The 27,913-nt window shown below is 38.8% G+C and overlaps 2 protein-coding genes across 2 annotated transcripts; both read left to right on the top strand.

The window, feature by feature from the left end:
* Nucleotides 1–7,421: 7,421 nt before the first annotated feature.
* tmem45a (transmembrane protein 45a) lies at nt 7,422–20,734 on the top strand. Its single transcript, XM_030133268.1, is given in 8 exon segments — nt 7,422–7,841; nt 16,043–16,250; nt 16,474–16,686; nt 18,299–18,351; nt 18,353–18,392; nt 18,395–18,483; nt 18,574–18,716; nt 18,872–20,734. Coding segments are annotated over 7 exon segments (831 nt in total). The 5' UTR covers nt 7,422–7,841; nt 16,043–16,054; the 3' UTR covers nt 18,969–20,734.
* Nucleotides 20,735–24,909: 4,175 nt separating this feature from the next.
* Nucleotides 24,910–27,536, top strand: sft2d2a (SFT2 domain containing 2a). Its single transcript, XM_030131496.1, has 7 exons — nt 24,910–25,005; nt 25,273–25,358; nt 25,522–25,603; nt 25,832–25,867; nt 25,972–26,030; nt 26,117–26,146; nt 26,247–27,536. Exons 1-7 carry the CDS (start codon nt 24,910–24,912, stop codon nt 26,284–26,286), a joined length of 429 nt encoding a protein of 142 aa, XP_029987356.1. The 3' UTR covers nt 26,287–27,536.
* The last annotated feature ends 377 nt before the right edge of the window (nt 27,537–27,913 follow it).

The following is a 27,913-nucleotide window of genomic DNA, read 5'->3' as shown; positions in this document are numbered from 1 at the left end:
CCAGCACTAAGGAATGCAAATACACATGACATATTCAAGATGTATTTGCACAGCAGAAAAATATTGTAATAATTGGTATGATACAAATTACAGTTTATTTTATTATTTCCATTATGTATGATGACAGTATGATTTTAATATAATGTAAAATTTACACGACTGTCCTTTAATAATGAACAAGCTGTGTACTTAAGTCAGAGAAGGAGAGGAATGTCAGGGCATATGTACACGAGCAGACTGGGAAAAAAACACTTTGCATGAACACTGTGCTGATGGAATCTGTTGGAGTTGAGGATGTCGATCTCTTTCACGTCAATAATGTCTGCTGATGCACAATAACAAACATAGAAGCACAGGCAAATGGACACACAGGTAACAAAACTGATTGTATACTTTCAAAACCACAGGAGTTTCTTTCTTTCCTTCTTTCTTTTTTTCTCTTTATATTTTATCCATTTCTCTCCTCCATGTCATATTAAACATCCCTGTTTAATCACTTTGGACAAACAGCTGGCAAATAGATGCAAGTATCACTGAAAACAGAAGTCTGCAGAACTTTGAAAGCTCTTTGTTTTTTCTAAGTTGAGATTGTGCTACAATTGTGGTTTTGTTGTACTGGAAACCAGTCTTCTCTTGTTCATTATTAATGAGAGGAACTTTAACATCAGTCTCTCCTATGATGTGGTGTCATAGAGATGAGCCCTGCATTGACACCTAATCTAAAGATAAACAAAGTCTGGATAATGAGGCTTTAATAATAGTGATATCCAGTCATCCTTATGATATAGACCACAGTGGTGAATGTGACAACTGTGAATACAAGTCAGTATGGATGACTGCGTCATTATTGAGCCCTCTTTACTTTTATCTTTGGTACATTACAAAGCTAACATAAAAACAGATATAATAATGTGGTAACCAAACCTATAACAATAAAACTCTTTAACAGGAATCCATTGGACTCGCTTCCTTTATAGCAGCTTTCTGAGTATCAGAACTCATAAACACACATTCTCTATCAGTTCTAATTCTCATAAAGGAATCATCCATTTTTTTATTACCAATAGTCAAAGCAAGGTTAAAAGTCAATGCTAGTTACACAGTAACACAGTTTATATATACATGCTCAACCCACTTTGAAAAAGAGATGATTTCTTACCTAAATGTAATCTTGTACATTTAACCAGTGATAATCAGTAACAGGTAAAATACTACATGATAATGGATTTTCATGACATAATGTCTGTACAGTTAATCCACAACAGCCTGTGAAGGACTCGGCACATGAAAAGAGGGGTATTTTTATTCATTCAACTATCCATTATGTAAACATTTGAGATTTCATTTCGATACCATACATTTTTTTTGCTCTCTAGTGAGATAAACAGTTACTGGCAGCTGGTTGTAGGACACGAAAGCACCTGGTGTAGAGAAATGTACATGTGAGTGTATAAACTGACCAGTAGAGGAGGTCAAACAAAGCTCAGATGAAAATTTGATTTGTATAAAATGTGACACCACATGTTCATCCAGAAAAGATCAGTCTATGCATGTGAACCAGAGGAGGAAGATGTAACATGACCCAGCTATTGACCCACTATTTATTATATTCACATAACACAGGTTGTCAACTCAAATCCGTCATCAATGGGACGTTTTGGAATCAAGCATGGGCCTCCTCATTAAACTTAGAAATACTTCTCAATTTCAGTCATCAGACATGTTATGATAATAAGAGCTGTTCATTTGTGCAAGATGCTTCATACTACTTCAGCCAGGATGACACACCTTATGTAAGAAAGAGCTGTAGATTTGCCATATATGAACTATGTCCTCAACAAAAAGCATTAATCAGATTATTGCAGTTGCATAAATAATCAGTAAACCGACTGACCCTGGTCAAGAAGCTAAACTACATAACAGGGGGTACTTTGCTAACATGTTACTTAAGAATATTAGGAGTGATTAGCCCTGTTTACAGACGACAGCTTAGAGTGGTTTTTAGTCTGGGCTTTAAGGGACTTACAGCTGTTCTGCACACTATCAGCTATAATACCATAAATGAAAACACTAGGCCACATTTGAATTACAGTTTTTATGTTGTGTAACAGTACTTTTCTGTGTGATCCACAGTCACAGTTAGATGCCATGAGCTGAACAAGCTCCATGCAGCAACAATGGCACCCTCCCCTATCCACATCAAAAACAGAGAAGAGAAGGTGGATGTCAGACCCCACCCGAGAGCGCGCCGGGCGTCCTCAGATGACAACACTCGCCCTAAGTCGACCATCCCAGAGAACCGCATCACCACTATCCCAGAGCTCGCAGAGTCACTGGACAGGAGACTTTATATACGTGAAAAGAGGACCATGTCCCTGGTGAGAACTTGCAGGAAAGATTCTTATTAGACCAACAAAAATCACACTTTTCGTAATTAGTGCCATATTTTAAATGTAACTGTCTGGTCAACCAAAGGGTTACTGTGGTTTGGTGCTGTCCTTCACTAATAGAGGGGTCTTGGGGAGCATTAAAAGCTGTATTACCTTAACGTTCTGATGGTATCACAGATAGTCAAACAACACAACATGCCCCAAAAGATTCTCTGATGCTGTAGGCTAAAAAGGGTGTTTCACATTCAAAGGTATTAGTTATTGCAATTAAATGGTTTTTCAATATCTGTACTTAACATGGATATTATGGACAACTTTCTACTGCTTTTATTTTAACACAAATATCTGTACTTTCAACTCCTTTCATCTTGAAAACAGGCTTAAGTTTAAGTGCATTTGAAGGGTCTTACTGATTATTTTATCATAATCATTTCAGTGCTCCTTGCAAACATCAAGACGGATTTCAACCTAAATAGGTGGGACAGCAACACAAAAAGTGATCCCATTGTGTATCCCAGACACAACACAACAAATACAATAGCACCAAAAAAAACAAAACAAAAGACAAAGTGTTGCAGTGTATGACACTCTGTTGCTGATCTTGAAAACTGGGAATAAGCAGTATCTGTGCTCCTACTTGTGTAACGAATGTGTGTACTTTGGCAACTCCAGGTCACGTCCAGGTCTTTTCAAATGTAGTAGTATTAGTGTTGTTGTTTTTTCTCTCAGTTTTCACAGCACTTATTCTGTGTCACTGTAATGCATTCTCTAATATAATAAATATTCTGCCCCAGTACCCCACTCTCAGCTTATTACATGCAGTATAATTACTTTGTATAGCATAAAGTACATCCATTAATTGTTCATGCATCTATTTGACATCTACAGTCAACTTCCTCTAAGAAGCCACAGTACTCCTAAAATGGGATATTTTACAGTAGACTAGATTTGCTATGAGAAAATAAATTCTTTCTAATTCTTTGTTTTTCTACACAGATTGAAGATGACAAGTTGTGCCTAATCTGTCATGAGGACATGAGGAAGAACGGAGTGGGAATCCAAGAGCTGCACTGTACTCATCGCTTTCATAAAGAGGTAAAACATCTCTTTTGTTGTTAAGGTTTTTGCATGTCAACTCTTTACACTGTTTGTTCTGCCCTTCCTTTTCTCTGCAAAGAAGTCCTCATTGTTCACTCCCAGCATGTCAGATATCAGACTCACAGCGCACGAAGGCAACATTCCTCTATATGCATGAAATGAACTGGTATGAAAATAAGCCTGAATCCTACCCCTGTGGATGCATGAAGTGGAGAACCATAGGAGCTTGCGATAACGAGAGGACTTACTGATTATGATGTGTTCATTTGGTGGGTGCTGAAGGCGGCACGGAGGTTAGAGCAGAGTCAGCCTCGCAGAAGCAGTGAAGTGGCGACAGGTCAGGTGAACAGGCTCCCAGAGGAGAGGAGGAAGTCAGCAGACGGACACATTTCAGTGGAGAAGGAGCAGTGCACACCTCGCCGTCAACTGTCCCTTCGTAGACATCGCTGATATCAATCTGTGGAAGGTGACTCATCAGTGGACAGATCTGATTCATTTGGAATGAAGGTTGAAGATTTGCTCCTGTGGGCCAAACATCAGGCCTCTCTCCTGATCTTCATGATGCACCATTGAACTGTCACGGCCTTTATTGTGCCTGGTCTTGTCCTGTAAAACCGTCTTGTGGATCCTTACACTCTTTTTTCTGCCAGAACCCAAATTAGGAGGATTCCTATAAATTCCGATAATTAATGACAAAAAATATTTTACCTTCTACCAGATAGAAATATTTACAACTTATACACAGGCAAGGAATAGGTGCCTCTTATAATAAGCCTACCAGAATGAGATGTGTAAAGTATTACCTTAAATTAGAATGTAAAGCACATCACTTGGACATAGATCATGTAGTCTTATTTTATGTTTAGTTAAACTCATAGCTTGTTAATGAGTGATTACATATTTTTTCTGTATTCATCAAAACATTTAAAATATCACACAAGCAAAATATTTTGACGCAACCACATTTAAAAGGGAATATGTAGGTATTAACATAACATTAGATACTTTTATGTAACACAATACATCTCTTTACTGATTCTAGTCTCTGTGTACAATGTAGTTCCGAGGACTCAAATATAAATCATTTTGCACTGTTTGAATTGATAGAAGTGGTCAAAAGATTTGTGGTTTCTTGTCTTCAATTTTATTCAGTTCTATTTTGCATTGTGTCAAACATAAAAAATAATAAGAAACAGTAAAACTCCTGTGTTGAAGATCAGATGCTTGATATATATATATATATTATATGTATATATATATATATAGTATATATATATATATATATATATTATATATTATATATATACACCACAGTTTACTGCTTCAACTCTTTTATGACAGTTACATGACTTAATTGTTCAGTGAACAGCAGTTCAGAGCGTGTCCTCATCGCTTGGTTCAGGTTGTTGTCAATGGTTGATCATGTCATGCCTCTGCTAGCTGTAGGTCAGTATGTTGGAAATTACCTCCTGGCATTAGTGAAGAACAATCAATGCCTCAAAAAGACATAACATGCAGACTGGCTGACAAACACATGTACTAATCTGCTCTAAAATGTGTTGCAGTGCATGGGAGCAGTGGCTATGAAGAAACAGACGTGTCCCATATGCCACGTCCACTGTTCATGCCAAAGCCCCAATACTGGTCTTCGGCTCGGACTAAGGTCCCATAACAGTCCTTGCCTTTCCTGGCCCTGCCTGCATGCCCACCTGACCCCATGACCCCAACGCAATACCACAATAAGACCAGCGTGGATGGCATCTTCTGTCATGAGCAGCTGCTGGACAGACTGAGTGTAAAGAGCTCTGCTGTAAATTAGACGAATCTCATGTGTTTTGTATAAATTCATCTAACATGACTTGTTGTCCAGCTTTCATCAGAGGCCAAAGTCTTTTTCCATGTGCTTTCTACAATGAAGTTGCAGTTTGATGAAATGCATTTTTACAGTATGAATGTGTTATTGCTTTGTTTCAGATTTCTGCATTTTTACACATCTCAGAACTAAATTTATCAATAAATTTGAAAAAATATCCTGAGGTCAAATTTAATCCACTTGTTTACACTTATCCTTTATCTGAAATCATTGTTACACACTATTTCTGTAGTATCATGACTGTAAACGTTAGACATTGTTGACTCTATTGTGATAAACAATTAAATGCATTGCAGCCTCACTGGCAGATTTGCAGTAACTGATGCAAAAGTGAGCGAGTGCACCCATCTTTAAAAAGTAATCTACTTCTCCTGGAACACTGAGCCTGTCTGGCACACCTCATTTTCCGTTTCCACCCCTTTACCCTGCCTTATGGACATTGCTATTTTGCATGTGAAATATTTAGCATGTGATGTCAAATGGCCCATACTCTAAACTGTTCACTGTTGTGTTCTGCCAAATTAGAAGTTAACAGCTCATGTAAATATCACATTGGCTGTATATACATTTAAATGCATCCTTTTTATAGATACATAATTATGTAAATAAGATATTATTAGTAGTTGTCAAATTCTTTTTTATGTGACTTAAATTATATATTAGCTGATCTCAGTTCAGTCACTAACCAGTACCCATCTGTTAGGATGAGTGTAATAATGACTGAGAAATATCAGGCTTTCTCTCTATGTCTAGCTGCAATTACATCCTTTTTCTGTTGTCATTTATTGAATAGTTGTGTAAAGTCACTTTCACACTGTCAAGGTTTTATAAGAACTTCAAGCAGACAACCAGCCAAAAACCTGATGACACACAGCACTGTTTTCCTGTGACTGTTGTGACTATGCATGATTAAATAAAAAAAATGTGCAATTCTGACACACCTTGTGAAGCTGTGTTTACTTTGCTTAGAACAAACATATACTTTTCTGTCTATGAAGATGCAATTTATAACATATTTAATCAAAAATAGATAATTAACTAGTATACAAAGACACCCTAGTCCCATAATACCAATGTTATGACTACATCCATTCTTCAAGCAGATATTAATAATAATGACTGTTCTGTTTACGTGCATCAGCATGTGCACTATCAAGACCTTGGAGATGATACTGTAGTAGTATAGGATAGAAAACAGTTGTTACAAGATCCACCTGTCTGACAGTGTAATGTAATTGGTAGTTTGAAATAACAATACTTTCTGTTGCATGATGTGCCTACTATTCTGTGATGCACACATACATTATGTGATTTTGGTGGTGGGTGGGGCTTTCCTCAAATCACAGAGCACCACCTAAGCTACACGTATTAACTAAGACCATCAAAGTCAGCTAAATAACTTTTCTCAGATTTTTCTACAAATATTTCATGATAATATGTGCAATTGTATGAAATTTTAAGGATGAAAACTTTTTCCACTTCTGTACGTGATTTTCACAGAATGAAGAAATGCTGAGGATAATATTATAATAAACGGTAATAAATCAAGCATCTACTCTGAACCTTAACAGGACTATTTTAAGTAAAAACATGGTACCATGCACCTTATTGACACAGCTGCAATACTTTAAAAGAATATACAAGAGCAACCCCTTTTAAGTTTATATTTTTTTTTAAATATACATTTATATTTATATTTTTTTATATTTTATAATATAAATGTATAATATTTTACTATTGGTTGCTGATACAAAAATAAATTTCACTGTGTATGGCTCTACAGTGGTGGGAAAAAGTTTTCGGGTTGTCTTATCTATGCAGATAAACATTCATTTGGTTTTCAAATGCGAAAATAGTTGTAGGTGTGTATGGTTAAACATTGTCCTAACATAATGTGTGTTTATTCTGTTTTACTCATCTCTTTCTGTTTGCTCTGCTGGTTTGTGGTTTAATCAGGTCCGTGTTTACCTCAGGAGTAGTGTGTAGTAAATTATTGCACCATATAAACCTGAGTCCTAAGTGTGGATTCGGTGCTGCTCCGGGCTACGGGGACTCCTCCAGCTGCAGAGTACGTGCTTGACGTCTTGTCCCGGTCGGTCTTGCTCGGGTTGGACAGAAAGTAGCGGTTTTTTCCTCCGAGAAGGGAGGGACCGTGCACGAGCGGGCGGAGTGAAAGTGCACACGTGGACACCTGAGACGGACGTGGACGTTAGCCAATGAGTGCGCGGCCTGGTGACGCCACCGTATGTCGGCGTCCAATGAGGCGAGTTTTTAGGGAAAAGACCCAAAGTGTTTAGAGTCGGAAAAATTGGGTTGTTAAAACGTCTGTGGCCTGGAGACATCAGGGAATAGCTCATGTTTACCCGAGTGTCCGTCTTTTACCCAAAGAAAAAATAGTAACGTGTTGAAAAATGAAGATGCTCTGATTTTCTAGTTGACTCCACTTCCAGCAACTTTTTTCATCTCCATAAAGAGCTTAGGTAAGACCTCTTTTTTCTGTCTGCCACTGTGTAATTTAAAGGCTACTGTATCCTGTACTGTTATTCACATTACGTACTCAGACTAAAATTATTAATAAAGTTAACAAGAGTGATTGTACGTTTATATTGTGAAAATATGGTAGCTTCTAAGTACTGACTACCGTTTTTGTTTTTTATTTTGTTTTTGGTCAAAGTCTGCACTTCACAGTCACTAAACCTTTTTTCCTTGTACTGATCTTTACACCGAATATAATGTCATATCACAAATCATTTTACAAGTTAGTGTACGCTTTATTGTCCCTGTTAAATTTATACTTCACCTTATTTAGTTAGCTTTGTAAGAGCATATACATAGCCTAGTTAAAGACGTAAAAACATGTAAAAACATTTCAATTCCCTTCATAAAGATTTGTGATGATTTTAAAGCATCATTATTTCTTTACCTTTTGAGGATAGTGTTTGTGTCTGCAGAACTCTAAGCTTTGTTGAAGGGTCTTTTTGTACAAGCAGTAAAGAATAGGCATTATTTCTCTAAGTGATGTTTATCTCTCGGGCTGAAAGCAGAGCTGTAAGAGGAGTATGATTATAGTTTTCACATAATGGTGGTAAACTACAGTTAAGGAAATGAATGTGACGCAATAGTGAAAAGTCAACGTTTGTCATAAATGTGACTTGAAAAGTCCTCAGGTTCTCATGCATACAGATACAGATTACTTTCATTAGTCCTGAAAGGTATAATTCAGACTCTGAATGAGAATCAGAATCATCTTCATTCGTTAAGTATCTAAAGACATACAAGGAATTATTTGCTGGTAGATGTTGTTTCTAGTAAATTATAAATACAAGATATAATTTTTTTTTAAAAATAGTAAAAATAAGAAAAAAGAAACCCCACATACATATAAACTCTATATACATAAGGCCACAGTGTCAAATTCTGTACAATTTAGTGCAATTTCTTGTGCAATTCTGATATCAAGGGAGTGTGTTAACTTTTCATTAAAGTGACTGCTGTGGGGAAAAAGCCAGTCAATTCAATATCCCATCAGCTCAGGAGAAGAAAAGAAAGCAAAATGCAGACTAAGACAAGTAATGAGTGGATTATTGACAGAATATTCAGTCTGTCTTTAGTTTGGAGTCTAACGCCAGCATGGATGATGGATGTTCTGTAACGTCCACTCCTGCACTGTAGTGCAGAGAAGTTCAGTTTATCCACAAACAAATAAAAAGTTACAAAGTTACTGCTAAAATACAATAAAGCTTTGTGAAATGGGGCGCCCTGAGAAGTTATCTAGAGCTTGATAGTGGGAGTCCTGACGCCATGTAAGATAAACAATCCAGGCAAGCCAGCAAAGACTAAAGCTACAATCCTAAAACTAAACGTAAGGATTTACCTAAAACTAAACTTAAAACCTACTCTGAACCTAAACCTAAAACCTTAGATGACTACTTGTTTCAGAGACATTTAATTCATCTTTCAAACTGTCAGTTAAACAGTACAATATAATAAACACATATAACAGATATTGATAACAATAAGTACCTAGACATAATATCACATTTTGCAAATATTTCAAGAATAATGGTGAAATCCCAGCCAGTCACTTAGTGAGATGAGTTGTCCTCTACAGCTGCTGCTCTGGTTGTGTGGTGAGGAGGAGGATTTGGACTGTTCATGTGTGCACATGTGAGGCAATTATCTGCACAAAGTGTTTGCTATATAAATTTGATAAAGTAATAAGCTGTAGTTAAATTATCCATTATTTTCCGCTTTATCTGGGGCCGGGTCGCGGGGGTAACAGTCCAAGCAGGGATGCCCAGACTTCCCTCTCCCCAGACACCTCCTCCAGCTCTTCCGGGGGGACCCCGAGGCGTTCCCAGGCCAGCCGAGAGATGTAGTCTCTCCAGCGTGAGTAGTTAAATTAATGACCAGAAAACAGTAAGAAGTAACAATGAGAAGATGAAAAACAATGGAGTAACAATTTTCAAGAGCAGGGCTGTGGATAATTTGGAAGTTATATACATGGTCTAATAAGATAAAACCATTCACAGAACAAGTTAAATATATATACTGGACCATTATTATCTATTCAATTACCTAAGATGCTTCACTTTTAGGGAATGGCTACTTTTCATTTTTTGCTGTTAGTTGTTCGAATTGATGCAAGGACATTTTCTTTCCTCAGCTGTAAATGACCTGAATGTCCATCCTATATTTGCACTATTTATACTGCACTTTTTTTTTTTTTTTATATTGCACTGTTTTCATCATACTATTTTGTACAGCTCTGAAAAAGAAGTTTTTTTTTTTTTTTACTATACTCTTTTTCCTTTTATTCTATATTATATTTATTCCACACCACATAAGAACTAAGGACAAACCAGAGTCAAATTCCTTATTTGTGTGTACAAAATTGGCCAATAAAGCTGATTCAGATACTATGATGCTTGGTACTTTACAGCATTACAATATGTTATATTTGATCAAACTAATATCATCTTTTTTTTAGCTTAAAGTGAAAGAAAAGGAGTGCAGCGAACATGAATTAAAATCATATACTTATAGCAAACTACAAACGGCTCACATTGTACTTAAGCAGAGTATGTACTTGAGTTAAAGTGCTTATTTATGTTTCTCTAGTGATGATTAAAGAGACATTTAAAAAGTAGTTTAATGTGTATCTATTCACTTAACTACTAAACTATTTGTAAGACAGGGAAATGTCCAATACGGACACCTCCCTGCACAGATGTTGTTGCTGATGTTGTGAGAGAAGCAGCCAAACAGTCTTCTAGTGTCTTCTAGTAGCACTCCAGTGGCATGAGGGAGGGGTTGCCACGGCGACTGAAATGTTTTCCTTAGCGTGGAGAGGTTGCACAGTCAAAGGGCCGTCTGACAGAGATGAGCTCATCTGAACATCTCAAACAATCTGTTTGGATTGAGTGTCCTCCTTCAAAAGGTCCCTGTTGTTGCCGGGCAGAATTGTCTGTCATCTCCATCACAAAAGACAGTCTGGCCTTATTCTTATTCTCTGATCACTATTGATGTTACTGCTGCTTTGCTCTCTGAGTTTACAAAGGTTTATTTATTGTTAAAAGAAATGAAAGGGGATGTGGGAAAGTAAAAATCAAACAGGTTAATCTAGAATCTTTATGCACTGTCATATCTACAGTGAAACCGCTAAAAGCTGCACAATGGATAAAATGATCACATGACCGACTTTGAGACGGTTTTGTTGATCATTTCTCTTTATTGGAAATGTACTTTGTCCCCTTTTAAGAGTTAGTGCACCCCCAAACAACAACTGTGCACATCAGTCCCTTTGCATTAAGGCTGCAGCAATCATTTTTAGTGTTGATTACTTTACTCATTCTTGTTTTGATGAATTGCTTGGTCTATAAAACATCATAAAATGGAGAGAAACTTTTTTCTTAAAGCTAAGATGTCATCCTCACATGTCTTGTTTAGACCACAGTCCAAAAATATTCAGTTTACTGTCACAGAAGGGGAAAGAAAACGAAAGAAATGAGAAAATATCTAATATTTATGAAGCACTAAAAGCTCAAATGCCTGGCACATCCCCTATGAGAAATGTGAAGTGAATATTGTTGACCTTAAACATTTTCTCTGGTCTTAAGGAATCTATCCTCTTTAATTGCATAACAGTAGCGGATCCAGGAAGGAAACGGAAGCGGGGGGGGGTGCTCTCTCTCTCTCTCTCTCTCTCTATATATATATATATATATATATATATATGTGTGTGTGTGTGTGTGTGTGTGTGTGTGTGTGTGTGTGATATCCTTCTCTGAATTGTCATATTCCTGCTCACCAGGACTTGCTTGCTTTGTTAACAGAACATGCGATGCATTATGGTCATATTTCACAACCCAATCTATACTTTAATCTTAACCAGATACGTTAACTGTTTATTATCAAATAACTAACCCTGAGGCTTAGATGTAGTAGTAGCGTAAGTTTTCTCTACTTAATAATTTGTGTGTCCATATAGAATACTTGATGATCTTGTCAAGCAAAACACTGTAACAATTCACAAGATGCTGACACATGTCCGACAGTAAATGCAGTCAAATGTATCTACACACATCAGTTAGATATAGGCCTATGTTTGACAGCTTTGTGTGATTCACTCAATTACTGGCTGTGTTCTGTGGCAAATGCCATTCAGTTCTGTAGTTCTGACGGTATAATAATACATTCCATACCTTATGTGGCTGCCTGTTGTTTTTTCTGGCATGCAGACCCAAATGCTGCTTGAATAGACAGTTGTCTCTTCATGATTATTAGACTCAGATTTTACTCCCTTTACCACATATACCCCCAATACAAAAGATAGAAGAGCCTCAGGCACAAAAATTTGCGCCCAAGCACCACCCACAGGAGTAAACGTCACATCCCGAAAAGACTCAAAACAAACTGATAGCAAATAGGTCACTTTCCAGTACTACTGGTACATAGCTCAGTAGGTAATGCTATAGGTTACAATGCAGAAGACTGGGGTTTGAATCCCTGCCAGAGCGGTGATTTTTTTTTTTTTTTTTCTTGCAGATTTTCAAACGGGGGGCACCGAGGGCGCCGGTAGGTAAATCCGCCATTGCATAATATTTTAAGAATTGACCCAGTATGCTCTATTTTGTTTTCCCAGTGTGTGTATTCAAAGCAGAAACTGGAGAAAACTATTCTGTGTTCTGACCTTTTGTGCTCAGAAAAAAATATATTAAGTGGATCTCTCATAAAGCCCACTCAATTTCTGCACGGCACAGGACAATTACCGATAATAATGTATTCCACTTAACATCATAACTTGACTGATGCACTTACGGACCGGTAATTATTAACAAGATGTGGAAATCTGTTCCTGAATATGTAAATTTGAACGTGTTCAGAATAAAAATTAAAAATAAAGATACTGCAGGTCCTTCCTCCCCACAGTCATCAGACTTTGTAACAGCTCACAGTACCCACCCCCCATATCACACAGGTGTGCATGTGCAAATCCATTGCAAATATGTATATATGTATAAATTTATATAAATACTTATTTTTTTCTCTTTATATTGTATGTTTAACAAAAGTGTTTTCTGTCTTTCCTGCGCTTTATTCTTATATTTGCTGCTGTCAAACTTAGAAACTTCTCCATAATGGGTATCTTATCTTATTTATCTTATCTTAACTTAAAAAAAACATGTAATTGATTAATATTTGCAGCTTTATGCTGAATAGTGAAAGAAATCATACCTTCTCATAATAGAGGTTACTATACGCATGAGCTAAAAAAGAGAAATATATGTTCTGACATCCAACACAGGGTGACACGGTGGTGCAGTGGTTAGCACTCGTGCCTCACAGCACAGCAAGAAGGTCCTGGGTTTGATTCCAACACCAGTTGACGGGGGGTGGGACCTTTCTGTGTGGAGTTTGCATGTTCTCCCCGTGTCTGCGTGGGTTCTCTCCGGGTACTCCGGCTTCCTCCCACCATCCAAAGACATGCACTAATAGGTTAATTGGTTAATCTAAATTGCCCATAGGTGTGAATGTGAGAGTGATTGTTTGTCTCTATATGTTCAGCCCTGCGATGAACTGGCGACTTGTCCAGGTGTACCCCGCCTCCGCCCCTATGTAGCTGGGATAGGCTCCAAGCGACCCCCGTGACCCTAGTGAGGGATAAAGCGGGGTTCAGAAAATGAATGAAATGACATCCAACACAGTTCATATTTAGATATGTGTTTGTTGTGAATTACAATTATGCATAAAGGTTTCCAAATACATACAAGAGTACACACATTATTTTCAAAGTACAAAAAAAATATTCCAAACAAACTAAAGGAAAAGAATCCATTCATTGCTGCTATTTATGACAAACATTGAATATGAAATTATCTGAACTCCAATGGCTCAGTTGGTTAATTCTCTTTAAAGCCCACTTCCACAGAAAACAGTCCATTAGTACAGTATGGTTATTCTCATAAGCACTCTGTACACAAACAACATTAAGAAATTTGAGTGCAGCAAGTAGAAGAAGACACTGTTGTTGAAATGGACAGTAAATTTATCCAGACAACAGTTAAATGTGGAGGAGGAATTCTGTTTGTGGAAAAAAAACACATGAATGCATTAGAAAACAGGGACACATACAGACAATCTTAATTGACGGAGGTGCCTTCAGGGATGGTGATCATTACTGTCATGGAGAAGCTACTTTTATCTGTTTCTTGTAGTGGTATTATAATGGAATTATCTGAACGGTAATGGCTCAAATGGTTAATTCACCACAATGTACATTTCCAAGAAAACAGGCGTGTCCCACTCATCAGCACAGAGAAGCAAGTAATAAAACGGTAAAATGTGTGCATTAACAGTACATTTGAAAGCCAGGATGTCTCTCAAATCCATTAACTGACTGATGTGTGTTCAGGTCTCTTTTTTTTTTCTTACAGTTTAAGATTATTGATAAAAATGTGTGATTTAAGAATATTTTTAAATAACATACAAATACAAATCTCAAATATATGTTGAATAATGTGTAACACTGAAACAGGTTTCCATTGGTGTCTATACAGTCCTCTGCCAAGGTCAGCTAAAGGACTGTTGCCAACACACATTCTAACAAGTGGTGCCAGGCACAACAAACCCTGCCCCTTGCACATATTTGCCCATTATAAGTAAATGGGAAGATTTTAAAAATCACAAAAAATTTAAACTTTGGCATACCTTTCCCAAAATGTGATGACACGTATTCTATGTCACTGGCAATCTATTAACCCAATGTACCGTAGTATGAATTGAACCAATAGTTTTGCTGCTAAAGTGTTTACAAAGAAATAAATAAACCGAACCAAAAACAATACCCCTTGCTTCTTTTTTGGGGGTCGGGGTAATTATATCTGATTATGCTGTTTAATGGGTTTTTTACGCATGACCCAGAAACAGTTTGAAATAGCTGACTTCTTCCGCTTTACTTGTCAACAATGGCTGAGGCCCCATCGAAGTGTCACTGCTGTGTGCCCCAGTGTACATCGAATAAACAAAGGCAACTATATTTAAGTTTTCATGGTTTTGAGAAGAAGAAATGGGTGGTCACAATTTATCAAGATGAGGGCCGAACTTCAGAATCCAATCAGGAAGTACATTTGTGTGTACAGGTGTCCCTGAACACCAGCATTTCTGGGAAGAGGATTACCAGGGAAATGTCAGTGATATTGTGAAGGGAATCAAGAGGTTAAAAGTCCTGACCTGACCCGTGCTTAAACACATTGTTTACACAGTAACTCACTTTTAATGGCTTTCTTTTTGGCTAAAACCACACGCCATCAATAAATCTCTAGTATGTGCTGCTCAATGACATCTGTGGCCGGATAACTGAGGTGAAGCTCATTTCACAATAAATCAAGATAGATCAACCACGGTCAAATTAGATGATCTCATCATGAAATGTCCTGACAATTATTTTCATCCATGGAATCCTCTTTCATTTTTTGGCACTTCCTTGCCCATTACCCGCCTGCATTTTGTTTAATTTACCTGTGCCCGTATCCACGAAATTCTTTTTTTTTTTTTTTCAATCCTTCCCCTCATGTTTTTGCAGCTTACCTGTTGGAAGACTCTGGTGTTTCCCTACTTTTAACCTCTTGTTCCCTTCACAATATCACTGATGTTTCCCTGGTAATGCTTTCTGATTGGATCTGAAGTTGGGCTCCTCATCTCAATAAATTGCAACCACCGATTTCTTCTTCTCACTAAATCTGAAGGAAAACCATGAGAACTTGAATATAGGTGCCTTTGTTTATTCAATGTGGAGCACACAGCAGTGACACTTCGATGCGGCCTCAGCCATTTTTGACAAGTAAACTGGAAGAAGCGATACACAAAGTCAGTCATTTCAAACCGTTTCCAGGTCATGCATGAAAAACCTCTGCTCAGTTACAGGAAATCCTCCACCTTTTCATTGCTGTTGCCTATTATATCACTTTTGCAAGCAGGGCTGAAAATATGTCTAACTATGATAATGCATACACCTGGTGGAATGGTTTTATTCAGATTTTTACACATCTATCACTGGAATTTTGAAGAATTATCTTCACTTTATTTTTATGTCAATGTTTTCCCTGAATTATTGCTTTACAATAATCATATTAAAAGTGCATGAATACTGCTAATAGATCTGTTTCCTCCCATGGTTTAGCAGTTGTGATTCATGGGGAGTTTCAAGGGTCATGCACTCCCTGGGAGCTTCTTCCTGGTAGCTGGGCTTTGGTGGACAGGAAAGTATTCCCTCTGGCACGCCACCCGCAGGAACAAGAGCATAGGCTCAACCCGTCTGTCCAGCAGAGCATCCCAGCGCCGCCTGGAAATCATAGAAAGCTCCGTCATACTCTTCTTCTCTTTTGTCGGTAAGCCAAAACTACATTTTTATTTTTTTTACAAAATATGCTTTAGTAAAACAAAGAATTCAAATGAGTTCCCATTTAATGCATCCATTATGTTGTAAAATCTTAATAATCTGTCACTGTATAGTCAGTGTATCAGAGTAATAAATATGAGAACAATCATTTACAGTCTCCATATTGTAGTTCATGGAAGTTGTTTGACTGTTTCCTTGTCTGTGCTCTTCAGGGATGTTGGCAGAGCAGTTTCTAGCAGACGGACCAAGGCTCCAGTTATACGACTTTGTCGAGAAGCACTGGGAGGACCTGATGAACTGGCAGCATGCCACCATGTACCTGTTCTTTGGTCTGGCTGCCACTGTGTCTCTGGTTATCCACACCACAGAGGCTGCACCACTGGCACTGGACCGGTTAATGATGGCCATTGCTTTCTTTAATGAAGGCAAGTCTGTGGGTCTTTAATATGTTCTACCCTTCAGGACTTTTTAGGTTAATCAAAGTTCAGCTAAATAAAGCAATATAGACCAAAAATGTGTTTTCTACAAGCATGTATTTGTAATGGATGGTGGTAAATGGAGGACACACACACACACACTTGGGTAAAAGTTAGAAATGTTCTTTATTATGAGTTCAACTCCCAGATTCTGACACAGACAAGAGCACAGGCAGGAACAGAACTCGGGGAAACAGAAAGCATATCTCTTAATCCTTAGACAGAAGGCTGGTCGGGTTTCCAAGGCAGAGACGAGGAGGTTTTGTCAGAGTCAGACGGGGTTGGCACCAGGAAAACAGGTACAAAAGAATGCTGGATAGTTAGGCAAGAAGCGAGAACAGTCTAGCAAAGAGGAGTTGAACCAGAGCTGCTTAAATGCTGGCAAGCTGATAAGGCACAGCTGTTAGCAACAGGTGGACCTGATGCTGCTGATGAGGTGTGGCAAGGTAAGGGAGAGGACAGCAGTTGGTAGTCCCAGGTGAAACTGTTTGTGACTGATGAGGTGTGACAAAGTGAGGGAGGAGACAGCAGCGAACCAAAGTGTGACAATATTGACATAATGTTATAGTAGTATACCCTCTCATGGTGTTTTTAACCATGTATTTCCAAAATTATGTCCATGTATCTATTTTACCTTTGCAACGAATTGTTCACTTGTCCATGGGGTGTACGTATTATCAGCAAACAAACTCCTGAAGTGATTCAATTAATAAATAAAGGAATGAAAGTACTCATTTCATGTTTTTAGTCCAATGGCCTAAAGGTCCGATGGACTGTTGGTATGAATTGTCATCCGTCCGTCCATCGTCTGTCCGTCATCCATCTGTCCATAAACAAGTTTTCGAGAATCTTCTTCTCCGCAACTGTCAGTCAGAATGACTTGATGTTTGTGTGGGAACATCTTTGGGCAAGGTCTACCAAGTTTGTTCAAAGAATTGGGAAATATGGATTTTTTAATGAATTTTTGAAATTTTAAAAATCATCCATTGGTTTATAATGGGGAAGTGGTACAACTTCAAAACAGTTGAAGATAGATAGGAAGTCACATATGGGCTTTCATTTGGTGCCATGTTCTTAGACCTTGAGTAACCTTGAAAGGTCAAACAAATGTCAATTAATGTCTTTAAATATGCTGTTGGACTATAGGACCCTTAGTCCTATTTTTAGTGGTTAGGTTTAGGCACTGGCAACCGTTGATGACGAATTAGAGATATTCCAAAAAAATCCAACAAGATTTGATTAAAAAATGAACTAATGGCAATGTTTTATGCTTCTTAAAAGGTATTTTCATGTTTACTTTTACTCTGATGCCAATGTCACAGATTTTGTCTACTACCATCCCAAACATTTCCTGCTCATTTACATAGCTTTGGTTTGTAGAAATGTACAATAGCAACATTTTACTCTGATAACTGGATTACTTAGAGGATACTATCCTGAGTGAAAATTAAGTGAATGAACAACAATTGGAGCACTTGGTGAAAGCATTTCTTGCCCCTGTTCCTGATCTGTTTTTTTTTTTTTTTTTTTTTTAAACTAATAAGTGACTCTTATTCTTCAGGATTTCTTTTCCTCTATCACCTTCATGGCAGGAGCATGCTAGATGTTCATGTGGCATCAGCTTCTGCTCTATGCTGTTTTCGGCGAAGCTCTTGTTGCTTTCTGGAGGTCTTCCACCGAGGAAACATCATACTGGAACTACTGCGTTGCACCCTCACCCTTCTGCAGGGAAGCTGGTTCTGGCAGGTGAATCTGACTGTACATACTGTATGTGGGCGATAGTTTATTATAATGACAACACACTGACATCTATCTTCACCTTCTCTTTGGACACAGATTGGTTTTGTACTGTACCCTCCCCAAGGCCCTGAGTGGGACCTCAAGGACCATAACAATGTGATGTTTGTCACCATGTGTTACTCCTGGCACCTGGCCTTTGCCATGCTTGTTGTGAGCGTGCTTTATTGCACCGTCAGCTGGTGAGTCTGCACAGCACCACAAAGTCAACTCTTATCATTTGTGCTTGATGTTTCACAGGCCCTGCTAACTTAAAATCACCTTCAGTATCTGTAATACCACTCTGTTCATCACTTTGTCATATGTAACTTTACTTTTTGTTGTGTTTTCTTTGTAGCGTGGTTCGCTCCAGATTAAAGAGGACACCTCCAATGGAAATGGGACTTCTAAAACCAAGAGATAGGGATCCCGAATCAGAGGATGAAATTTTATGAAGAAAACTGTAATAATATACTGTTGCAGTTAATCAGGGATATCATATTTGCAACAGCAGTACAAGTAGGACAAAGACACACAGAGAAAAAGGGATGAGGACATGGGTTTTGGATGCTTTACTTTAAGGATAATCTCTACCTCTGCCTTATTGTATCAGCTGTACATCTCTTTAGCCTGTACCTTTATGCTCATGTTCAGTGCTATTATTTTGCTGTGGCCTTAGTCTTTGCATGTATGCTGTCATATCATTTTGTATTATTCATTGCACATACAGTACCAATAACCTGAACTAAAGGGTTTATGGGTAGCATTCGACTTGCCAACACTCCTAGTCAAACTTTTGGAATTACTTAATGATGTGGTGAAATTGACATACTGTACTTGAAAGCATGTCTTTATATATTTTATGTGCCTCTTCTTTCTGGGAAGGGCTGAAAAGTTAACTCGCATAATGTGAGTAAGACCTGAATGCCAAACAGCAAGAATTGAATGAAAGTAACTGATGTTATTACAGATTGCTAATTAATCTAAACAGTAGCAAGTGTGTATTTTTGCTATATCTTTTCCTACAAATATATTCTTTTCAGCTTAATTTAGCTGAAAGCTGAAAGAGACATGAAAAAATATGCATGATTGAGATTAAAAATTAAAACAAAATCTCTTTTGTCATGATAGATATTCTAGCAGTGTACAGATGCACTAAATGAACACTTATGCACTACAGACTAAAGTAAACAATGATAGTAAAGTTGTGGGGTTGACAAACAAATGGCTCATGGGCCAAAACCGGCCGGCTGTATCCAAATCCAATCTCCAGGATCAGTGCAAAAATTATATTGAGTCATTAAATGTCAATGGTGTCAAACTCATTTTAGTTCTAGGGCCACATACAGACCAACATGACTTCAAGTAAAATAATAGCATAATTGTTACAGTCTGGCCCTGGTCAATCCCCTTTTCCCCTTTACTCTCTATAACTCTCCCAATGTCAGGCGATCTGCAATTTACTCAGTACTTAATACTTCCCAGACTGATGCAGATCACCAGATGATTCCACTCTACTTTGAGAGTCCATCCTGTACTGTGCACGTTCTGGGAGCTTGCCCTACAGAGGAAGCCAGCCACTGCCTTGACCAAGCCACTGCTCGTCTACAGCTAAGTCTTTGCAACTGCTCATGCTAGGCCTTCTTTTTCTACCACCACTGCTATGCTAAAGCCATTGTTCTTCTACTGATATCAAATGCTACAGCTATGCTAAAGCAATTGTTCTTCTACTGCTACCAACTGCTACAGCTACGCTAATCCATTGTTCTTCTACTGCTACCAACTGCTACAGCACGCTAATCCAATTGTGCTTCTACTGCTACCAACTGCTACAGCTACGCTAATCCATTGTGCGTCTACTGCTACCATCTGCAACAGCTGCACTAAAGCCATTCACCAACTGCAACTGCTACGCTAAAGCCATTGTTCACCAGCTGATAACCGGCTACACTAAGCCATTCACCAACTGCAACTGCCATGCTAAAGCCCTTATTCACCTACTGCAACCAAGCTAATGCTAGCTTAAGACCAACCCTGCCACCCAGAAGGACTTTCTACATCACCCACTACTCAACTCCTTTTCCCCCTCCACTTCCCCTTTCCCTATTGAGATTTTAATAAAACCTATTTGTATTCTTTAAATCGGCCTCTGCTCCTTGTTCTGCATTTTGGGTCCAAACCTCTCCACCCACACTTCACAGAATCATCTGGCCACTTATGGGCCCAGTGGACACAGATACCATCGCCCAGGCTTTAGGAGCCCAGGGTAGGGTGACTGGAAGACATGAACAGGACCTTCAAGGTATCATGGCTACCCTTCAGACCCTCACTGCTCAGGTAACTCAGTTGGGCTTGCAGATGACCCAGGTCTCCACCCATCTGCAGAGCTTGCCTTCACAGCCTCCTGCCTCTGGACCAGCCACTTCGCCCTTGTCTGACTAGCCCACAGTTACAGCTGGTAAGCCTTCGTCCCAACCTCCAGCAGCAAGAGAACCACACATCCCAACCCTTCAGCCCGACTCAGGAAGACTGGGCTCTTTCAAAGATTTCCTACTTAAATGCAGTCTGATTTTTGAACTTCAGCCTTTGACTTATTCCACTGATTGCTCCCGCATAGCCTTCATTCTGAGCATGCTGACAGGGAGGGTGTCAGAGTAGGCTACGTTGTTGTGGATTGCGAATTACCCCATCTGTCATGACTATACTCAATTCACTTCAGAGATGAAGAGGATCTTCAACCATCCTCTATAGAGCAAGGAAGCAGGACAACATCTCTTCTCTCTGAAGCAAAGAGGTCTCTCGGTAGCTGAGTATGCTCTCAAATTCTGCACTGCCACCACAGAAAGTGGGTGGACCCATTGGCGCTACAAAGCCCATTTCTCCATGGTTTGAATCATTAATCAAAGGTTAATTCACTTGGATAATCAACTGAGAGAGTGCCGCGCCAATTAAAAACACCAGTATTTCCACAGAAGCCAAATACTTCACCAGTATCCTCCAAGTCCACCAGTCCCCGTCGAGAGTTCCCCTGAACCACCAGAGCCTATGGAGATCGCTCACTTAAAATTGGACCCTTCTGAGCGACTTCACCATTGTCAAGCTCATCTCTGCTATTACTGTGGAGAAAGATGATCTACAGAAGGACTGCATTCAGAAAGCCAAAGAATAGGCTCACCAGTAGGCAAGGGAGAACTGGTGAGTCATGTAGCATCCCTTAAAGATACCCCTGCTCATTTTTTCCCCCCTTCTTCTCCTTCCCTAGAGGACAGGACAATCCCCGCCTCTTCACTGGTCGATTCTGGAGCTGACAATAATTTCATTGATGAGAAGTTGGTCGGAATGGAGCAGATTTCAATTGAGCCCATTGTTCCTCCCAAACCGGTTGGAGTGGTAGAAGGAAGACTCATTGCTAAAGTAACACACCACACTGTTCCTTTAACCCTGACTTTTTCTGGAAATCACAGGGAAAGGATGAGGTCATGTAGTATCACCCTTGGCTCCAGTGGTCCTAGGAATTCCCTGGTTGGAAATTCATAAACCCTCAATCGTTTGGAAGACTCATTCCAAAACTAATTAGACGGTAACTGCCATGATAATTTTTTATGTTCTGCCCCCACAGTTAGTCCTCATTCTGCTCCTCCTCCAACTCCTCCAGACCTTTCATCTGTACCTAAGGAATACCATGACCTGGCAAAAGTATTTTTCTAAAGATAAGGCCCAACATCTCCCCCTGCATTGACCCTACGACTGCATAACTGACCTCCTCCCTGATGCCCCCTTCCATCAGGCTATTTATATAACTTATCCCATCCAAGGCAGGTGGCCATGGAAGATTATATTAACTCCTCCCTTGCTTCAGGCCATATACCATCTTCTTCTCCTGTGGGAGTGGGATTCTTTTTTGTTGAAAAGGACAAGATGCTCTGCCCATGTATTGATTACAGAGGACTGAATAAGATTACGGTTAAGAACAAATATTGTCTTCCGTTGATGAATTTGGCCTTTTCTCCACTCCATGACACCACCATCTTCACCAAACTTGACCTGCACAATACTTATCATTTGAGGACACTGTTAAATGGTTCCTGCATTCAGAACCGTCACCTGAGGGGACCCCTCCCAACTGCCTCTACGTCCCACCAGATGCCCGTTGTCCGGTCCTCCAGTGGGGACATGTCTCCAAGTTAACTTGTCACCCAGGAGTTCATAGGACCCTTACCTTCCTGAAACAAAGATTTTGGGGGCCCAGCATTGTAGCAGACACTATAGCTGGGTCAGCAACCCTGGTCCTCAAGAGCCACTGTCCTGCATGTTTTAGATGTTCCCTCTTCCAGCACACCTGACAGTCGTTATCAGGCTTCTGCAGAGCTTGATGATAGGCTATCATTTGAATCAGGTGTGTTGGAAGAGGGATACATCTAAACATGCAGGATAGTGGCTCTTGAGGACCAGGGTTGCTGACCCCTGCACTAGAGACTTTGTTGCAGCATGCAAAGTTTGTGCACGTAGGAAAGCCTCGCACAAACAGCAGGGGGGGTTGCTGCACCCACTCCCCATTCCCTCTCGACCATGGTCCCACATTGCAGTTGACTTTGTTACTGGTTTACCACCTTCTGAAGGTCATACTGTAATCCTGACTTTTGTGGATCATTTTTTGAAGGCTGTGCATTTTATCCCTTTACAGTAGCTCTCCTCTGCTCAGGAGACTGCGGACATCCTAGTCGACCAGGTGTTTCACCTTCATGGAATCCCATGTGACATGGTTTCTGACCATCATCCCCAGTTTGCCTCCCAGGTCTGGCGTTCATTCTGTCAGGCTCTTGGAGCCTCTCCACCAGTCTTACCTCTGGCTATCATCCTCAGTCAAATGGTCAGACAGAGCGGGCCAACCAGGACCTGGAGGCTGCACTGCACTGCATCCCTTCCCATCACCTCGCTTCCTGGAGCATGCAGCTTACCTGGCTGGAACATGCACATAATTCCATGATTGCTGTGGGCACGGGCATGTCTCCTTTTATGTGTTCTCTGGGGTATCAGCCTCCCTTATTCCCAGCTCAGGAAAAGGAGGTCACAGTTCCTTCCATACAGGCCAATCTATGCCACTGCTATTTGGAAGACTTCATGAGCCGCTCTTCTTCAGACTACTGCACGCACCGAAGAGCAAGCCAACAGGCACCAAACCCCAGAAGGACTTTTACGTCACCAACTACTCAACTTCCTCTTTCCCCTCCACCTCCCCTATCCCTATTGAGACTTCAATAAAACCTGTTTGTGTTCTTTAAATCAGCCTCTGCTCCTTGTTCCGCATTTTGGGTCCAAAACTCTCCACCCACATTTCACAATAATAAATTATGACAACTCCAAATTTTCCTCTCAGTCTATTACATTATGAAAATATTTACATTTATAAACTATCACAAAAAAAGTTAATATCCTAAGCAAATCTGAACAACCTGAAATGTTCTAAGAAAAATAGATGCAGTTTTAACAATATTATCCCTGTTACTAAATGTTTTGTGTGTCTGTAGATCTACTGTGATCTGTAAGTTGTGTTACAAATAATAAGCTGAGACACAATATTGTTGAAATTGCATTTATTTTTGTTATGAAATTTCAGGTTGTACATGGTTGATCAAGTTATTCACATTTTCATATTGTAGGCTAATTTAACTGTTTCTATAGACTAAAACAAAGAGAAAATTTGGATTGAAATAATAGCTTATTATATTACTTGTTTGGCCCACTTGACATCAAATTGGGCTGTATGTGGCCTCTGAATTAAAATGAGTTTAACAACCTTGAAATAAATGGTGTCGTCCGTAAAGATTAAATATTGAGGCAGAGAAATCACTCGACAGCAAAAACAATGATCCGCCTCTGGCAGTTATTAAAATTGAAATAAACAAGAATAAACTGGTAGAGATTTTTTAAAATGTAAGATATAATGAGACAAGGTTATTAAAACTAAAATCTGAATAGTTTTTCCTTGATACATCTATAATTTGATTAAATTACACCGGATGATATTTTCTGTGACTGGATACTCGCTCAAAGTGAGACCTCTTTCATCATCTCTCAGTTGTGACTCAAGTGCCTTCACCTGGTCTGGTAAGTTTGTCTGGTCTTCCCCTTAGAAACGCAGACAGACAGCTGCCATGTGAGTTCCGTGCACACAGACTCAAGGAAGGTGAAGGATTTTAGTTTTTTGTTTAATCGCTCCAGGAAATAACCAGGTGAAATAATCTGATCAGCTGAATTTCAGTCATGGATAAATTAAAGCAGTTTTAAGTGGTGAAGAGGCTCAGAGAGAAGATCGGACTGTTTTTAGAGGTACAAGATAAAGCCACTAAAGCTGTCATGTGAATATTTCCTGTTGATTAAATGAAATGTGTTTTAATGCAGGCGGTGAATGAGGCCTCAACTTTAAGCTGGGCCAACCGTATAAGGGGATTCGTCATTTGCTTTGTTATTGGGGGAGTGTGCACAATTTTGGTAAGGACCGCAATCGTTTCAATTTCAATCCAATTTTTGTTGTGTTGTGGTCTGTACAATAAGGAAAAGCGTATAGACAAAGACAAACAGAACAGATGTGGCCATACTGGTTCATCCTGCTCTGAGGAATGCTGGAGATGTGATGTTCTTAGTTTAGTAAATGCTCTACAGTCCAGCCTTTAAGACACAACTTTAGATATTAAACATTTGTTTCTGATGATCTAAGAGGCCACCATTCACCTGGATTCATGTCTGTGTGTCTTACAGGGAGTATGTGTGCTCTTTCTTCCCAAGATTGGACTGATACTCTTTATTGTTTTTTACACTTTTGGAAACATTTGTGCACTAGGAAGGTGAGTGTCAGAAGTAAAAACCTGCAAATGAAAGTAGGTGATGTTAAAGGGCTGTATTCCTTTGGGCTTTAGATACATACCAAAAAACTACTATATATAGTATTTGCATTGATTTACGGGGTTACATCTCCTGTACTGTTAATTGTCTGACCCTGTGTGACAGCACCATGTTTCTGATGGGACCACTAAAGCAGCTGAAGAGGATGTGTGACAAAACAAGAGCACTAGCCACCACATTTATGCTTGTAAGTGCAAAAGCTGCTCTACCCTGAAAACCCTAAGTGTTGTAGAAATATCCTCCACTGTCATGTATGAGGAAATTAGAAAAGAAAAAATGTTTGTCTGGTTAGAGATATAATCTAGTGCCTTATTTATCTGCGAAATGTTACACAAGTGAGAACAAACCAAAATCATCCTGCAGTTTTATGAAAATATTTCTAGCTCCTATACATTTATCTCATTCCTTGTTTCAGACTTGCCTAGTGCTGACTCTCTGCGCGGCCTTCTGGGTAAGTGTTATCCAAACTTACCTATTTATATAAGACTAAGTTTTTACATTGCATTGTTTTTGGGGTTTTTTATCATTACACTCAAATGTATTCTGTCCTTTCAGTGGAAGAACTTTGGACTTGCATTGCTATTTGTGATCTTGCAAGTTTTGTCATTTACCTGGTGAGTGGTCGGTAACTTGTAAATAATTTCAACTGAATGCTTAAACGCCAATATCATTTGTAACATAAACTCTGTTTCTTTTGTAGGTACAGCCTGTCATACATCCCATGTGCGAGGTTTGTGATTTTAACATTTTTTAAAACCAGCTGCATAGATCTACAGTCTCCAAGTCTCCCGTGCGGTTCACATATCTGATTTGTGTGAATTTCTTTCCAGGGAGGCGATTCTGAAGATGGTGTCCATCTGTATAAAATGAGTCATGTGACTGTGATGAAGGTCCATGATGGATGAGGTGTTTTAAAGGGCAGGTCTCTAATTCATATATTGTTGAATCGCACACTAAAGAGTCTGTGACTCTATGATGTACTAACTTTTAATCAACAGTTTTATCCTCTTTTTTTCTTTTAGCTTAGTCTAACTATATATGTTTATGCGTGCCTGTTTTTTTGGTGTAAATATCTAATAAATGAATGTTGAAATTAATACATGACAATCTCAATATTTTCATAACTGAGATAAACAAAGCTTAGAGACCCAGTAAAAACTTGTGAGGATGTTTTAAATGTGAACTGGCATGATGATCAAATTCTGCTTGTAAAAAAAAATATGTGTAATGTGTTTTGTGCCAAAACATATATGACTCTAAATACTTTTCTATGGTTATGATATGGTTCATATGCATATCTCTTGATTCTACATGGAGTAAATCTGTTTTTGCAGTTATTTAACCACAGTCCTGACCTTTTTCAGTTCATAAGATTTTTTTTTTAATTTGTTTAACGTGAATTTTGAGGTTGCGTATTTGTAACTTACAAAAGCTCAAATACAATTAAAAAAAAAAAAGTTTTGAATATTAAGTGCTGACAGCAGACTGCCAGTATCAAGAAGGACGAGAGGCTGACACAAAGCTCCTGATTAAATAAATTTTAAAAATGGAACCGAAGTGGAACCCTTATTGCTTTGAAGATGGATCAGACCTTCCCAGTGTGGAGACAGGAGATTGCTGAGGCAGATCCTCCGTGAAAACTCAAAATGAGTGTTGGCCTGCCCTTTTTCCAGAGAGACAAGCAAGAACTGAAACTTGTATACTTTTTTTGTTTACATCCATAATAAATGCTAATGCAATTGTGATTTTTTTTTTTTTTGCTGTATTTTGGAAGTGTATAAATTTCAACAGGATCAGCATCTAGAAAAGGACTTTTTTTGATGCATTGGACAGCTTCACACCAATAAATCACAAATTTTTCACTTTTCCTTTAGACAAAGTATTGTGTCAGGCAGAGTCTTCTGTATACATTAGTAAGGAGCTTTTTGTGATATCTTGTACCATTTTACCCCCAGAGTCCTCTGTTTGACTACATTCTTTGAGGGAAGCTCAAAGGCTAAGCACTCACTGTTGCCAACTCCTCAGTGGAAAGTAGCTACTTTGCATTATTGGAAAGGAGCATGTAATTGTAATGGATGCTTTAGGAGAGACAAAAGTGGGTTAAAGACACCCTACATATGTTTACAACTAAAAATAAACTTTCTTCTATCAATTCTTGTTTGGTTTTTTTGGTCACAATTCCAACCCTTCTCCTCAACAGGGCTTAGGACAGGCTAAAGTGACTCAAAAGAGACACTATTTAGGTTTGAGACCATTTTTAACCATAACATTTTTTACAAAACTTTTTTTTTTTTTTTTTTTAAGTTTACTTAACCCTAACATGTCATAGTAAAATGTGAACCTTTTTAACTTTTTTTCTCCTTTCTTTAAATACAATCTACAGCAAATCTAAATGCACCAAAAAGAGGGTTTTTTTTTGTTTGTTTTTTAATTTTAAAATTTTCTTTAATTATTATTTATTTTTTGCTCCTCAGTCTCCTGAACCTGCCACAGAAGC

This window comes from Sphaeramia orbicularis, chromosome 4, assembly GCF_902148855.1.
Source record: "Sphaeramia orbicularis chromosome 4, fSphaOr1.1, whole genome shotgun sequence".
In the NCBI taxonomy this organism is placed as follows: Eukaryota; Metazoa; Chordata; class Actinopteri; order Kurtiformes; family Apogonidae; genus Sphaeramia; species Sphaeramia orbicularis.
Note: the sequence above shows the minus strand (reverse complement) of the source record. Positions and strands in the feature narration are given on the sequence as shown.